General features: G+C 44.2%; 1 protein-coding gene across 1 annotated transcript; it reads right to left on the reverse strand.

Annotated features, from left to right (window-relative positions):
* Positions 1-2,483: 2,483 nt before the first annotated feature.
* On the reverse strand, positions 2,484-11,833 carry lancl1 (LanC antibiotic synthetase component C-like 1 (bacterial)). Its single transcript, XM_072657695.1, has 11 exons — positions 11,751-11,833; positions 9,839-9,936; positions 9,612-9,729; positions 8,752-8,959; positions 7,520-7,667; positions 7,166-7,312; positions 6,183-6,365; positions 5,063-5,239; positions 4,794-4,866; positions 3,857-3,945; positions 2,484-3,113 (listed from the first exon to the last, which is right to left on the reverse strand). Exons 2-10 carry the CDS (start codon positions 9,923-9,925, stop codon positions 3,869-3,871), a joined length of 1,218 nt encoding a protein of 405 aa, XP_072513796.1. The 5' UTR covers positions 9,926-9,936; positions 11,751-11,833; the 3' UTR covers positions 2,484-3,113; positions 3,857-3,868.
* Positions 11,834-15,592: the final 3,759 nt, after the last annotated feature.

Raw genomic sequence — 15,592 nt, forward strand, 5'->3', positions numbered from 1 at the left:
GTGTCCCTTTGAAGTGGTTTATGGTTGAGGACTTTTATGCAAATGTATTCATCTTATTTATTTATTCGTACACCTAAAAGATTATCTTGTTAGATTCCGTATCGGTTTATATATATATATATAAATAAATGACCTTGATGATATTATATAAATAACCTATGCAGTCCTCTCTCCTATGTATATACGTAGCTATACATTTATAACATATACAGTGGGGAGAACAAGTATTTGATACACTGCTGATTTTTCAGGTTTTCCCACTTGCAAAGCATGTAGAAGACTGTAATTTTTATCATAGGTACTCTTCAACTGTGAGTGATGGAATCTAAAACAAAAATCCAGAAAAATACATTGTATGATTTTTAAATAATTAATTTCCATTTTATTGTGGGAAATAAGTATTTGATACACCAGAAAAAGAAACTTAATATTTGGTACAGAAACCTTTGTTTGCAATTACAGAGATGAGACGTTTCCTGTAGTTCTTGACAAGGTTTGCACACACTGCAGCAGGGATTTTGGCCCACTCCTCCATACAGATCTCCTCCAGAGCCTTCAGGTTTCGTGGCTGTCGCTGGGCCACACGGACTTTAAGCTCCCTCCAAAGATTTTCTATTGGATTCAGGTCTGGAGACTGGCTAGGCCACTCCAGGACCTTAAGATGTTTCCTACGGAGCCACTCTTTAGTTGCCCTGGCTGTGTGTTTTGGGTCGTTATCATGCTGGAAGACCCAGCCACGACCCATCTTCAGTGCTCTTACTGAGGGAAGGAGGTTGTTGGCCAAAATCTCACGATACATGGCCCCATCCATCCTTCCCACAATACGGTGCAGTCGTCCTGTCCCCTTTGCAGAAAAGCATCCCCAAAGAATGATGTTTCCACCGCCATGCTTCACGGTTGGGATGGTGTTCTTGGGGTTGTACTCATCATTCTTCTTCCTCCAAACATGACGAGTGGAGTTTAAACCAAAAAGTTCTATTTTTGTCTCATCAGACCACATGACCTTCTCCCATTCCTCCTCTGGATCATTCAGATGGTCATTTGCAAACTTCAGATGGGCTTTGACATGCGTTGGCTTGAGGAAGGGCACCTTGCGTGCACTGCAGGATTTTAATCCTTGACGGCGTAGAGTGTTACTGATTGTTTTCTTTGAGACTGTGGTCCCAGCTCTATTCAGGTCATTGACCAGGTCCTGCCGTGTAATTCTGGGCTCATTCCTCACCTTCCTCAAGATCATTGATGCTCCACGAGGTGAGATCTTGCATGGCGCCCCAGACCGAGGGAGATTATCCGTTATTTTGCATTTCTTCCATTTTCTAATAATTGCACCAACAGTTGTTGCCTTCTCACCAAGCTGCTTGCCTATTGTCCTGTAGCCCATCCCGGCCTTGTGCAGGTCTACAATTTTATCCCTGATGTCCTTACAAAGCTCTCTGGTCTTGGGCATTGTGGAGATGCTGGAGTCTGACTGATTGAGTGTGTGGACAGGTGTCTTTTATACAGGTAACGAGTTCAAACAGGTGCTGTTAATACAGGTAATGAGTGGAGAACAGGAGGGCTTCTTAAAGAAGAAGTAACATGTCTGTGAGAGCCAAAATTCTTACTGGTTGATAGATGATCAAATACTTATTTCCCACAATAAAATGGAAATTAATTATTTAAAAATCATACAATGTATTTTTCTGGATTTTTGTTTTAGATTCCATCACTCACAGTTGAAGAGTACCTATGATAAAAATTACAGTCTTCTACATGCTTTGCAAGTGGGAAAACCTGAAAAATCAGCAGCGTATCAAATACTTGTTCTCCCCACTGTATAGAATATCCATAATAAACAAGCATATGTACATAATGGATTCATTTTCAAATAGTATTCTATGATGTATCCATATATATTCATTTACTAAATGCTCATATATGCTATTATTTGTAAATATGTAGGTCTGTTTTATACCTACAATATCTAAATATACTGAGACGAATATACATGTACACAATAAGTAAGCCAGAGTTTGCACTAGGCTAATGGCTAACTCACTGCTGTGGTCCTTTAATGTGGCTAATGCTCACTTGGAGGAAAGCGTCGGGTCTCCAGCTCCCCCACACCGGCTAACGACTAGATGACTGTCCTGGCCAGCATTGTGATGAGGGGAAAGAGCGCCATCTACCCTCTCAGAGAGAGCACGGCCAATTGCGACTGCTGATAGCAAAGCGGCATGGAGCAGGATTCGAACTCATGACTCAACCATGCATTAGTCCGTTACGGCCTATTTGATCCAGACATATTTTAATGGATCGGGTACAGGCTATTTCAATCCAGTTCTGATCCTTTGCTTTAACCGCCGTATTCTAGCAGAGCCCCACCTGCCACATTATTTCAGGTTGCGTTGACTTTTGCACCACGTCTGAAGCTGAAACTTCGTGTGGGAGCGTACCAAGCATTTAGGAGTCAGTGTAAGGAACAGACGTCACAACCACCCAAGTCTTTTCACTCTACAGGTTTTTTATTATTACTGAGCAGATGAAAATGAACAGCAGATGAAATTGGAAGAAGAAGAAGAAGGAAAAACCTCGGAGAGCAAGGTCAGGAACAATTTCTCGAACTACTGTGACAAACAGCTAGCGTTGCGTTTCCTCTAAAGTCATTTATGATCATCAGGAGATGATGGATCTCGGTAAAGACCTTGGCAATCTTAGTGCAAAGCAAAGTTACGCTAACATCAACAAAAGTACGCTCACTGTACGAAGGTCCGAGAAGAGAAAGCTGGGATGGCACTTGTACAAAAATAACACTCGTCTTGTCTGATTCAAAACCATCCATAAGCGACACGCTATCCATTACAAAGACGCCCAACATTTAGTGCAACAGTAAGTGCTTACCGCCCCAAGTTTTAATCCACGACATTGACGTGACGGTTCCAGTAAGACGTGAGGTTCCCGTGAACTGGAAGCATGCAGACTCACAAGTAGAGAATGGAGAGCGGTTAAGAGTGTGACTGTGACTGTTCTGGAGTTCGCGACGCTCCAGATCCAGGCTCCGGGCTTTTGTTGCAAAGCACTACTTAACGCCACCTGGTCAGCTGCCGTTCGGTGGCGGCCTGTGGCGGGGGGACCTGCGGCACAACGGAGCAGACAGATAACAGAACAGCGGAAATGACAGTTTTGAAATAACTGAAAAGCAAAAGCGCTCTAAGCTAACGCTAAGGATCTGGGCACAACGCTAATGCTGCGTTATGCTTACTTTGGAATCTTGGATTTTGACGTTTGAGGCTCTCCCGACTTTCCGAAATGTAGGAAATCCAACTTGAAATCCAGTTAAAAAAACCCTACCTGCAGATCGGAAATTCCGACATCCCAGTTCTAACGGAGAGCAGCATTAGCAACGAGTATCGCAGCTTCTTGTTTGGGTGGTTTTCAGCCCTTCAGCCATGCTTCCCAGCTGGTGTGTAGCGTAGCTGGGGACCTGGCGCTTTCCTCCGAGCGGCTGCCCGGCAGTGTCACGTGTTAAGTTCTTATCCTCTTTTCCTCCTAGAAGTCTAATATTAACTTTATCAATCCATAAGACTCGTATCCAAACAATTTTCGGCTGAGGATCCAGGAAAAGGGTTTCTTCTGATGGCTCTTCCAGAAAGGTCATATTGGTGCAGGAGGCGCTGCACAGTAGAACAGTGCACCCCGACTCCAGAGCCTGCCCAATCGTCCTGCAGACAGGGCTTCTGATTTACAGGGTTTTGTTCTTTCTAGGAATCCCACGAGCAGTTCAGTCAATCGAAATGCAGCTCATTTACATATACCGGCCTTAAAAACACCAGTAACGTGAATCATGAATCGAATGTGTCTGAAATCAGGAGTTTACCTTTTTCTACTTTTACACCTCAAACGCTGGGAACTTGGCGGCCAGCGGCTGCAGCAGGTCGGCAAGGAAGTAGATTGTCCCGGCCATTCCTGGAAAGAAGAGACGAGAGAAAGGAAAGCGATAAAAATAGGTCATTCAAACCATTCAAAATTTGACCATGATTAATCAGGCTGCTCAAATTTTGTCTCTTGAAAAAGACATGAAGGGAAAACATAAAAAAAATAATTCTGTATAAAAATAAATCTTCTATAAATGTTTATATATATATATTACTAATATTATTATTGTTATTATAAAATATTATTATTATTATTATTCAGTTACAAAGATCTTAAAGAAATGAAAACAGGTTTGTTTTTACTATACAAATGTTTTTAACTATAAGCATATTTAAAAATTCTTTTAAAATTATTTTCTTTTAAGAATACATTAAATAAATTTAAATTTTAAAGTAAATAAATAAAAATATATTTTCTAAATTAAAGTATAACAATGATCTATTACAGAAGACATAATAACAAATAGATTTTAAAAAATTATCCAGGTAATTAATGTTTTCATTATGGATTAATTACAAAGACCTTACAGCAATGAAAACAGAAGGCTTGTTTTTACTATAGTTAAAATCTATAATATAATAATATAAAAGTATAAATAATAAATATATAATAATAATACATTTAAATAAATTAAATTATATTTTCTAAATTAAATTATAACAATAATTTATCTTTTTTATTATTTTTTATTTTAGTAAATTTAGTACTTGGTAAGAATGACTTTTGACTGTTTTTGGCTCATAAAAACCACACAAGTGCCATAAGAGGACACCAGGAGACCCAATAAATCACAATAATAATTATACTCTAGTTATTATTGCATAATATCCTCAGTTTAAATTTAAGATTACCCACATAAGGTGTAAAGAATGCAGTACCTTCAAAGAGAGAGAAAGGTGTGTCCGGGGTCCGACAGCCATGTTTCCCATAGTTCATGCACCAGTCTGCAAACTGACAGAAAGAAAACACCACATCCCATCATGTCCTCATTTGCCAGACAGGAGGAACAACCGTGCTCCGGCTGAGAGCCTACATGATGCGGAGCTGCTAGAGTAAATCCACCAGGGGGCGCTATCAGCATGCATACCACTCACACCAGATTTATATTGTCATAGGCTAACATTCGCTCGCTCGCTCGCTCACTCACCATGCAGGCCCTGTACAGGTACTTGGGGTCGTGGGTAAGTTTGTAGAGGGACAGGAAGCAGTATGCGTTGCCTGCGGCTCCGTGGCAGAGGCCATAGCCCTTCTTCAGCAGACCCCTTTGCCACACCACGTCTCCACAGCGCACAGCGTCCTCCAGGTACTGCTGCACCCCAAACACCTGCAAAGGAGGCAGGACATCAGGCCACGGGACACTGGCCAGGAGAAAAGTCGCACCTTTAAGATGGCGCCGAGGATGGCAGCCACGGTGACGAGCTCCTCCGTGTGGTGTTTGTTTTTGTTTGTTAATGTTGTCTATTGTACGTCTAACTCAGTTAGTTGGAGCAAAAAAAAAAAAAAAAAAAAAAAAAAAAAAACAGCTCTTTATTACCTTTATTACCTTTAGTACTTTCTACTTTTTTTTAATTTATCCCCTACCCTATTTATTGTTTAGTGTCATTTTCCTTTAGTTTAAGACTGTGTTCTGTGTTTCTTTGTTACTTGTCATGCGTGTTGCTCTCACCAAGACAAATTCCTTGTATGGGTAACATACTTGGTGAAATAAAGAGATTCTGATTCTGATTCTGAAGACTGCTACATGCAAACGACCCGAGTTCTGAGAGGAGCCTGGCCTACAATGCCCTTACAAAACGCCATGCCATGGTCCACGGTGGAGGGGTACGTGCAGGAGGTTGTGAGGCCAATTAGTCCCCCTGTCAACATTACACATATGGTGTATATCTCTTTTCTGCCACTAGGTGCCTCCATAACACCATCAGCTGTCATAGGAAAGAGGCCAGTGAGTGGAAGTGCAAGGTAGGCGTTTCCAATAAAGTGGCCAGTGAGTGGAAGCACAAGGTGGGTGTTTCTAATAAAGTGGCCAGTGAGTGGAAACACAAAGTAGGTGTTTCTAATAAAGAGGCCAGTGAGTGGAAACACAAGGTGGATGTTTCTAGTAAAGTGGCCAGTGAGTGGAAGCACAAAGTGTGTGTTTCTAATAAAGGGGTCAGTAAAAGTACAAGGTAGGGGTTTCTAATATTGTGTCAGTTAAGACAGTGATCTGGTCATGAGAGTGAAGGGCTGAAGGTCGGTGCACTGCAGCAGGTGTTCAGTGGTGGTTGTACCTTATAGGCCTGCAGCAGCATGTAGAGGACTCCAGGAGCGCCGTGGCACCAGTGCACCAGCAGGTCCCGCTCATCCCCGACACACGGGGGGTAGTTCCCGGATGGAAACTTCAGCCGGCACACGAAGTCCACGCTGGGCTTCACTAGCGCCAACAGCCTGCCCTCATCCGACACGAAGCCGGGCTGAGGAGAACCGAGACCATGCCAAGTTAGTGCCTTAGAAAGCTTATTTTAGAACCTAGAACACGGGTTACAGAGTGGGGGTTTCTGATAAAGTGGCCAGAGAGTGGAAGCACATAGGTGTTTCTAATATAGTGGCCAGTGTGAAAGCACATAGGTGTTTCTAATACAGTGGCCAGTGTGTGAAAACAGAAGGTAGGTGTTTCCAATAAAGTGGCCAGTGTGAAAGCACATAGGTGTTTCTAATACAGTGGCCAGTGTGTGAAAACAGAAGGTAGGTGTTTCCAATAAAGTGGCCAGTGTGGAAGCACATAGATGTTTCTAATACAGTGGCCAGTGTGTGAAAACAGAAGGTAGGTATTTCCAATAAAGTGGCCAGTGTGTAAGCACATAGATGTTTCTAATATAGTGGCCAGTGTGTGAAAACAGAAGGTAGGTGTTTCCAATAAAGTGGCCAGTGTGTAAGCACATGGTAGGTGTTCCTAAGAAAGTGACCAGTATGGAAGCACATAGATGTTTCTAATATAGTGGCCAGCTTTAAAAAACAGAAGGTAGGTGTTTCTAATATAGTGGCCAGCGTGGAAGCACAAGGTAGATGTTTCTAATATAGTGGCCAGCATGGAAGCGCAAAGTAGGTGTTTCTAATATAGTGGCCAGCGTGGAAGCGCAAAGTAGGTGTTTCTAATAAAGTGGCTGGTTTGTGAAAGCACACAGTAGGTGTTTCTAATAAAGTGGCCGACACAACCGCTGGGACAACATTGGTCTGGCTGCACGATGAAGAAGCTGACGCTTGGGTCCTTTACCTGCATGAGGTAGTAGTAGATGCCGGACAGCCCATGGGCAGCGCCCACATACTGCTCCTGGTACCACTCGTACATGAGCGGGGTGTGCTCCTCAATCCTCATCCTCTGGGCCAGACTCTGGCCCGAAGCCAACACCGCATCACAAATCTGAAGCAAACACACACACATACATACACATACACACACAGACAGGGGACCTGGTCAGTGTGGGCAGACACTGCTGGGCTTTCGGTCATTACCCGAATTCACTGATGCTCTTTTAGGCCACACTGAACAGAGCTTTGGTAAGGCTGAGTCTGGTAGAGACTGAGATGAGAGAGAGAGAGACAGAGAGAGAGAGAGAGAGAGAGAGACCTGTTGAATGTACTGCGCTGGGATGACCTCCTGCTGGAGCTGCTGGTTGATGAAGATGAGGGAGTAGAGGTAGCCCACGCGACCGTACAGCAACTCATTCGGCAGGCTGCCCGAACTCTTCACCACCGCCTTGTGCATCTGCAGCAACCTGGACACACATTCAAATAAGCTAATTTAGACATTACGTCCAAAAGCTACGTCCAACTTAGAAATTACGTCCAAAAACTGTCCAACTTAGACGTCATGTCCAAAAGCTACGTCCAACTTAGACATTACGTCCAAAAACTGTCCAACTTAGACCTCATGTCCAAAAGCTACGTCCAACTTAGACATTACGTCCAAAAACTATGTCCAACTTAGACGTCATGTCCAAAAGCTACGTCCAACTTAGATATTACGTCCAAAAACTGTCCAACTTAGACCTCATGTCCAAAAGCTACGTCCAACTTAGACATTACGCCCAAAAACTGTCCAACTTAGACGTCATGTCCAAAAGCTACGTCCAACTTAGACAGTACGTCCAAAAACTGTCCAACTTAGACCTCATGTCCAAAAGCTACGTCCAACTTAGACATTACGTCAAAAAACTGTCCAACTTAGACCTCATGTCCAAAAGCTACGTCCAACTTAGACATTACGTCCAAAAACTATGTCCAACTTAGACGTCATGTCCAAAAGCTATGTCCAACTTAGGTATTACGTCCAAAAACTATGTTCAACTTAAACATCATGTCCAAAAGCTACGTCCAATTTAGAAATTACGTCCAAAGATTACGTCCAACTTAGACATTACGTCCAAAAACTACGTCCAACTTAGACATCATGTCCAAAAGCTACGTCCAATTTAGAAATTACGTCCAAAGATTACATCCAACTTAGACATCACGTCCAAAAGTTACGTCCAACTTAGACATCATGTCCAAAAGCTATGTCCAACTTAGACATCATGTCCAAAAACTATGTCCAACTTTGACATCATGTCCAAAAACTATGTCCAACTTAGACATTACGACCAAAGACCAAGTCTAACTTAGGCATTATTTTCTAAATCTATGTCCAACTTAGGCTGCTAATCTGGTGTTTACACAGCGTCCGTGAACCTGGTTAGCGAACCAGTTTTCGGGAAGGTCCGCTTCACTCGCAGTGTGCTTGTGTTTTTACGAAGGTTTCATGAATGAAGCCCTGCAGTCCGAGCTGCAAAAGGTCAGGAAGACGTTAAAAGGACAGCAGACCTGTTGATGCACTCCTCTGCTTCTTGAGGCCTTTGCAGGCGATGGTACACCACAGCAGCCACCGCTAGCGGGCCGACGTCCCCGCACAGGAAAGTGACCCGGCTGTGGGTCAAACACCTCAGGCTGCGGCTGACGTGGTCCAGAGCCCTCTGCAGGTACAGCGGGTCGCCGTAGATTGTGTGGAGGTGCAGGTACAACAAAGCGATGCCTGTGGGCAAAGGGATTGGACAGGTAACTCCGTTGCTATTGCAACATTAGCATTGCTACCATGGCGACTGACTGCCTTGCCCAGCATCGCTAACATGGCGTTAACATTATTATTGGGGCACTAATAGCGTTATTATGGCGTTAGCATCACTATAACAGCATTAGCATCATTACTACGGGACTGCCGGTACGCCGCAATGTTAGCACTGCTACAGTGGCGTTAGCATCCTTACGGCGATAAGTGGCGGTCTCGCCATGTATTGCTACAGTAATCATAGCATTGATATTGGGCTGGTACCATGGCTACGGTGGTGTTAGCATCGCTACTGTGCCTCTGTTGCTACTGCAACGTTAGCATCGTTACCACAGTGGCCGACGGGTTACCCAACATTGCTACCGTGCCGTTATCATTATTCCTGTGGCATTAGCATCCTTACCGTGGTGACCGGCAGTCTCACTCTGCATCGCTATCGCAATGTTAGCATCTCTACCACAGCGTTACCATGGCTGTGGTGGTGTTAGCATTGCTATCACCGTTTCAGCATCACTGTCGCGCTACCGTGCCGATCGCCGGTCTCGCCCAGCATCGCTACCCGTTTAGCAGGTGTAGCGCCATTCCACCGCTAAGGGTCAAAACTAGCCGTTTTCCTTACCCGCCCAGCCCGTGTAGCTGGTGCAGTCTCTCGGGTCAGCGTTCTTCAGCCCATTTTCCATCACCGCCAGCAGCTCGCTGATCTTACTGCTTATGGACCCTGCGAAAGCAGCCGTCAACTGGAATGACATTCACAGAACATGCATTTACACTCTGCGCAAGTGCGCACTTACACCTCTGAGAAAACAATGACACTGAGGGTGAACATGATGGACGTGAGGAACTTACTCGGCCCTGAGCGTCAAATATGCCCTGCACGCTCTCAGGACCGCTGTAGTCCGGATAGGGGTTCTTCAAAGCCCGTTGCTCTGACATCTTTCAGGAGTCTGGAGAGACAGAACAGAACAGGACCCGTTACAGTGCCCTGTCCCTGCCGAGCAACCGCCCCCATGCTTCACTTTTTGGTGTCATGCCCTGAATAGAGTGCTACATAAGGAATTACCTTGCCCTGAATAGTGCACTATATAGGGAATTACTCTGCCCTGGATAGCGCACCTTTTAGTGAGGAGTACATAGTGCACTATATAGGGAATAATCATGCCCTAAATAGTGCACTATATTGGGAATTACCATGCCCTGAATAGTGCACTATAAAGAGAGTAGGTGTATACAGTGCACTGTATAAGGAGTAGGAGTATACAGTGCACTATATAGGGAGTAGGAGTATACAGTGCACTATATAGGGAGTAGGAGTATACAGTGCACTATATAGGAAGTAGGAGTATACAGTGCACTACATAGGGGATGACAAGGCTTTACTTCATGCCCTGTAAAGTGCACTATATAGGGAATTACCATGCCCTGAATAGTGCACTACATAGGGAGTAGGAGTATACAGTGCACTATATAGGGAATTACCATGCCCTGAATAGTGCACTATATAGGAAGTAGGAGTATACAGTGCACTACATAGGGGATGACAAGGCTTTATTTCATGCCCTGAAAAGTGCACTATATAGGGAATTACCATGCCCTGAATAGTGCACTACATAGGGAGTAGGAGTATACAGTGCACTATATAGGGAGTAGGAGTATACAGTGCACTATATAGGGAGTAGGAGTATACAGTGCACTATATAGGGAGTAGGAGTATAAAGTGCACTATATAGGGAGTAGGAGTATAAAGTGCACTATATAGGGAGTAGGAGTATACAGTGCACTATATAGGGAGTAGGAGTATACAGTGCACTATATAGGGAATTACCATGCCCTGAATAGTGCACTACATAGGGAGTAGGAGTATACAGTGCACTACATAGGGGATGACAAGGCTTTATTTCATGCCCTGAAAAGTGCACTATATAGGGAATTACCATGCCCTGAATAGTGCACTACATAGGGAGTAGGAGTATACAGTGCACTATATAGGGAATTACCATGCCCTGAATAGTGCACTATATAGGAAGTAGGAGTATACAGTGCACTACATAGGGGATGACAAGGCTTTATTTCATGCCCTGAAAAGTGCACTATATAGGGAATTACCATGCCCTGAATAGTGCACTACATAGGGAGTAGGAGTATACAGTGCACTACATAGGGGATGACAAGGCTTTATTTCATGCCCTGAAAAGTGCACTATATAGGGAATTACCATGCCCTGAATAGTGCACTACATAGGGAGTAGGAGTATACAGTGCACTATATAGGGAATTACCATGCCCTGAATAGTGCACTACATAGGGAGTAGGAGTATACAGTGCACTACATAGGGGATGAGCAGGCTTTATTTCATGCCCTGGATAGTGCACTATATAGTGCACTACATAGGGAGGATGGAATCTTGGCCTAGATAGGACTGAACCACTACGACGAGAAGCTGCAGGCGGCTGTAAATGAAGGTCCGATGGTCTGAGCCGCGGTCTGAACTCGGAGACTGAGCTGAATGAATGAAGCCGGGTTTACTGAGCCGCCTTCCTACTCTTCCTCCCCTTCCTCCTCTTCCTCCCCTGCCTCCTCTTCCTCCTCTCAGCACGCAGCTAACACTCGACCACTACGTCATGATCACGCACCCCTGCGCGCAGTACCGAGCCGCTAATAACGAGGCCGTATTGAACAGCTGCGGGTTAACGGGGACACGGCTGCGGGTTAACGGGGACACGGCTGCGGGTTTTCGGCCGTTTCTGCGGTTTAAACTCACCTCAGAGACGCTGTTGTTGTGAAGTCTTGCTCTTCTCCTCGCCAGCCTGCAATGCTGTGACCACTAGTGAGCCCCTGCTGCCGGCTACTGGCGGGAAGGCGCCACTGCACCACTCACCATCATCTCAGTTCAGTGTAGAAACATCCATATTAATGCACTGAACTGAGGTGATCTGACCCCTAACTGCTGAACGAGTGATGTTTAAAACGTCAATAAATAAACAAACAAACAAACAAACAAACAAACAAACATCTTCAATTATAATGTAGCAATGCTGCTACACTAAATAGGGTGTAGAGAAGGCTTACTACTCCCTATATAGTGCCCCTATATAGTGCACTGTAAATAGAATAACCAGGCTATCCCGGAAAGTGCACTATATAGGGCGTGAGATATAGTGCACTATATAGTGAGTAGGATATAGTGCATTATATAGTGAGTAGGATATAGTGCACTTTACTTTGGAGTAGGATATAGTGCACTATATAGGGAGTGAGATATAGTGCACTATATAGTGAGTAGGATATAGTGCACTATATAGTGAGTAGGATATAGTGCATTATATAGTGAGTAGGATATAGTGCACTTTACTTTAGAGTAGGATATAGTGCATTATATAGGGAGTGAGATATAGTGCACTATATAGTGAGTAGGATATAGTGCACTATATAGTGAGTAGGATATAGTGCACTATATAGGGAGTAGGATATAGTGCACTATAGAGGCAGTAGGATATAGTGCACTATATAGTGAGTAGGATATAGTGCACTTTACTTTGGAGTAGGAAGCCTTTATTTTCGCACCATTTTTACTGGCTTTGTTCACTGACGCTGTCATTGATGTTACACTGTCATTGATGTTACACTGTCATTGTTGTTAAGCTGTCATTGTTATGTTGTTGTTTTTGTTATTGTTATTACGCTGTTATTGATGTTACGCTGTCATTGTTATGTTGTTGTTATTGTTATTATGCTGTCATTGATGTTACGCTGTCATTGTTGTTAAGCTGTCATTGTAATGTTGTTGTTATTGTTATTACATTGTCATTGATGTTATGCTGTCATTGATGTTAAGCTGTCATTGATGTTACGCTGTTATTGTTATTACACTGTCATTGATGTTAAGCTGTCATTGATGTAATGCTGTTATTGTTATTACACTGTCATTGATGTAATGCTGTTATTGTTACTACACTGTCATTGTTATTACGCTGTTATTGTTATTACACTGTCATTGATGTAACGCTGTCATTGATGTAAGGCTGTCATTGATGTAACGCTGTCATTAGTGTTACGCTGTCATTGTTGTTATGTTGTTATTGTTATTAGGCTGTCATTGATGTTACACTGTCATTGATGTTATGTTGTTATTGTTATTACGCTGTCATTGGTGTTATGCTGTGATTGTTGTTATGTTGTTATTGTTATTACACTGTCATTGGTGTTATGCTGTGATTGTTGTTATGTTGTTATTGTTATTACGCTGTCATTGATGTTACACTTTTGTTGGGGCCATGCTGTCATTGTTGTTTTGTTGCTGCTGTTGCAGTGTTGCATTATTTAAATATAGTTAAATAATCATAGTTTTATTATTTATGTATTAATTTATTAAAAATTAAAGCGTTTTAATGGAGATATGAATCCGTGAATACAGGTTTTATTGACAATAAACATTTTATGGGTCAATGACAAGATTAAATGTTCCGCAACCCACCTTTCTACCTTTAAGGCTACAGTCCAAGCAAAAAGGGGTCTATATAGTGCAAACAGAGGGTCCCTTTTGATGCTCTCTCTCTCTCTCTCTCTCTATATATATATATATATATATATAGGAGTCTAGAGGAGAGTTTTGTCCTGAATATGAAGCTCCATTTAACTGAAGAACCATATGAGCGATCAGCGGTGGGAGGCTGCAGGTAATCCCATGCGTCTTTTAAAGTGCATCAACATCAACAGTCGACCCAACCTGCCACCCTCCATTAGGGCCTACCGTCACATGTCCCACTGCAGCCGACCGAGGAGGCAAATTCATATGCAAGCATTAGCATCTCATTAATGACAGCAATATTTCAGCTTCCCCCTCAAAGCGCGGGCCTGTGTCGCTGTAAGCCCCTGCATCTGATATACATGCTTGTAAACATGGTTTCCATCCCGATGAGCGTTAGCGCTCCTCACTGATCCCCCTCTGGACGGCTCAGTCGCACGAACGCTGTAACCGTCTCTAGTAGTGATGCTGGAAATGCAGCTGTAAGGGCGTTTAATTAAAATCTGATCAGCGCTTGTGTGGAGGACCACAGCAGTGCTTCCCACAGCATCATCTTCTTAAAACACTGCAGTAGCGATGCTGGACGAGGCCAGTGCAGCAGCCTTGATAACGCTGCGGTAGCGATGCTGAACGAGGCCAGTGCAGCAGCCTTGATAACGCTGCGGTAGCGATGCTGGACGAGGCCAGTGCAGCAGCCTTGATAACGCTGCGGTAGCGATGCTGGACGAGGCCAGTGCAGCAGCCTTGATAACGCTGCGGTAGCGATGCTGGACGAGGCCAGTGCAGCAGCCTTGATAACGCTGCGGTAGTGATGCTGGACGAGGCCAGTGCAGCAGCCTTGATAACGCTGCGGTAGTGATGCTGGACGAGGCCAGTGCAGCAGTCTTGATAACGCTGCGGTAGTGATGCTGGACGAGGCCAGTGCAGCAGCCTTGATAACGCTGCGGTAGTGATGCTGGACGAGGCCAGTGCAGCAGCCTTGATAACGCTGCGGTAGTGATGCTGGACGAGGCCAGTGCAGCAGCCTTGATAACGCTGCGGTAGTGATGCTGGACGAGGCCAGTGCAGCAGCCTTGATAACGCTGCAGTAGTGATGCTGGACGAGGCCAGTGCAGCAGCCTTGATAACGCTGCAGTAGTGATGCTGGGCACCAAAATCCATGCACGTCCTTTAGTAAAACCACTAGATGGTCCAGCAATGATAATAAAACAGTATAAGCCATATCGCCCCCTATGTTTCCGGTAGTGTATTGCAATCTGTCATTTGCATTAAACAGCCTTATAGATTACATAGGGTTTTTGTAAACAAGATATTAGCCTTTTTATATCACCAGCATTGGCCAGGGCTAATCAAATCTGCTGACTAATCCCCATAGCAGGACAATGCTGGACAGTGCCAGACCCCATTAGGCCCTATTTTATCTCTGGAAGCGTCTGCTGTGGTCAGTTGCATTTGTCTTTGCTGTGTTTTGACAGCAAGGCACCACTGAGGTCACGTCACCTCCACCTGTACGCGTCTGGGTACCTCAGAGGGAAATTACAGAGGTCGCAGAGTGCTCCCGGTCGCTGGCAGAAAAAAGGACAAGCGCTACACGTCTATAAATAGGGCGGCTGTGCTGAGAACAGAGTGAGGGGACTCAGGAAGCAGGCGGTAGGACCCCGCTCCAACACCCCGGACCACTGCATGGATCTGAATGGCTTTTCAGCTGGGAGTTCTCTGGCCACTTTATCAGAAACCCCGTGCTGGCGTACAGTTCGAGACTCTAACCCATACGTTCATGTAGAGGTTATGTCATTATTAGAAACACCCACCTTATACTTCCACCCACTGGCCACTTTATTAGAAACACCTACCTTATACTTCCACCCACTGGCCACTTTATTAGAAACACCTACCTTATACTTCCACCCACTGGCCACTTTATTAGAAACACCTACCTTACACTTCCAATCACTGGCCACTTTATTAGAAACACCTACTTACCTTGTGCTTCCACTCACTGGCCACTTTATTAGAAACACCTACTTACCTTGTGCTTCCAATCACTGGCCACTTTATTAGAAACACCTACTTACCTT

Source organism: Salminus brasiliensis, chromosome 15, assembly GCF_030463535.1.
Source record: "Salminus brasiliensis chromosome 15, fSalBra1.hap2, whole genome shotgun sequence".
Lineage (NCBI taxonomy): Eukaryota > Metazoa > Chordata > Actinopteri > Characiformes > Bryconidae > Salminus > Salminus brasiliensis.

Bases quoted from the DNA above. Each gene is read 5' to 3' on its own strand.
- lancl1 (XM_072657695.1), bottom strand. From the start codon at position 9,925: ATGTCAGAGCAACGGGCTTTGAAGAACCCCTATCCGGACTACAGCGGT. The intron at 7,668-8,751 runs GTCTGCTGTCCT...ATGTGTGTCCAG, and splicing joins GCAGAGGAGTGCATCAACAG to GTTGCTGCAGATGCACAAGG. The intron at 6,366-7,165 runs GTAAAGGACCCA...GGTTCTCCTCAG, and splicing joins TCTACTACTACCTCATGCAG to CCCGGCTTCGTGTCGGATGA.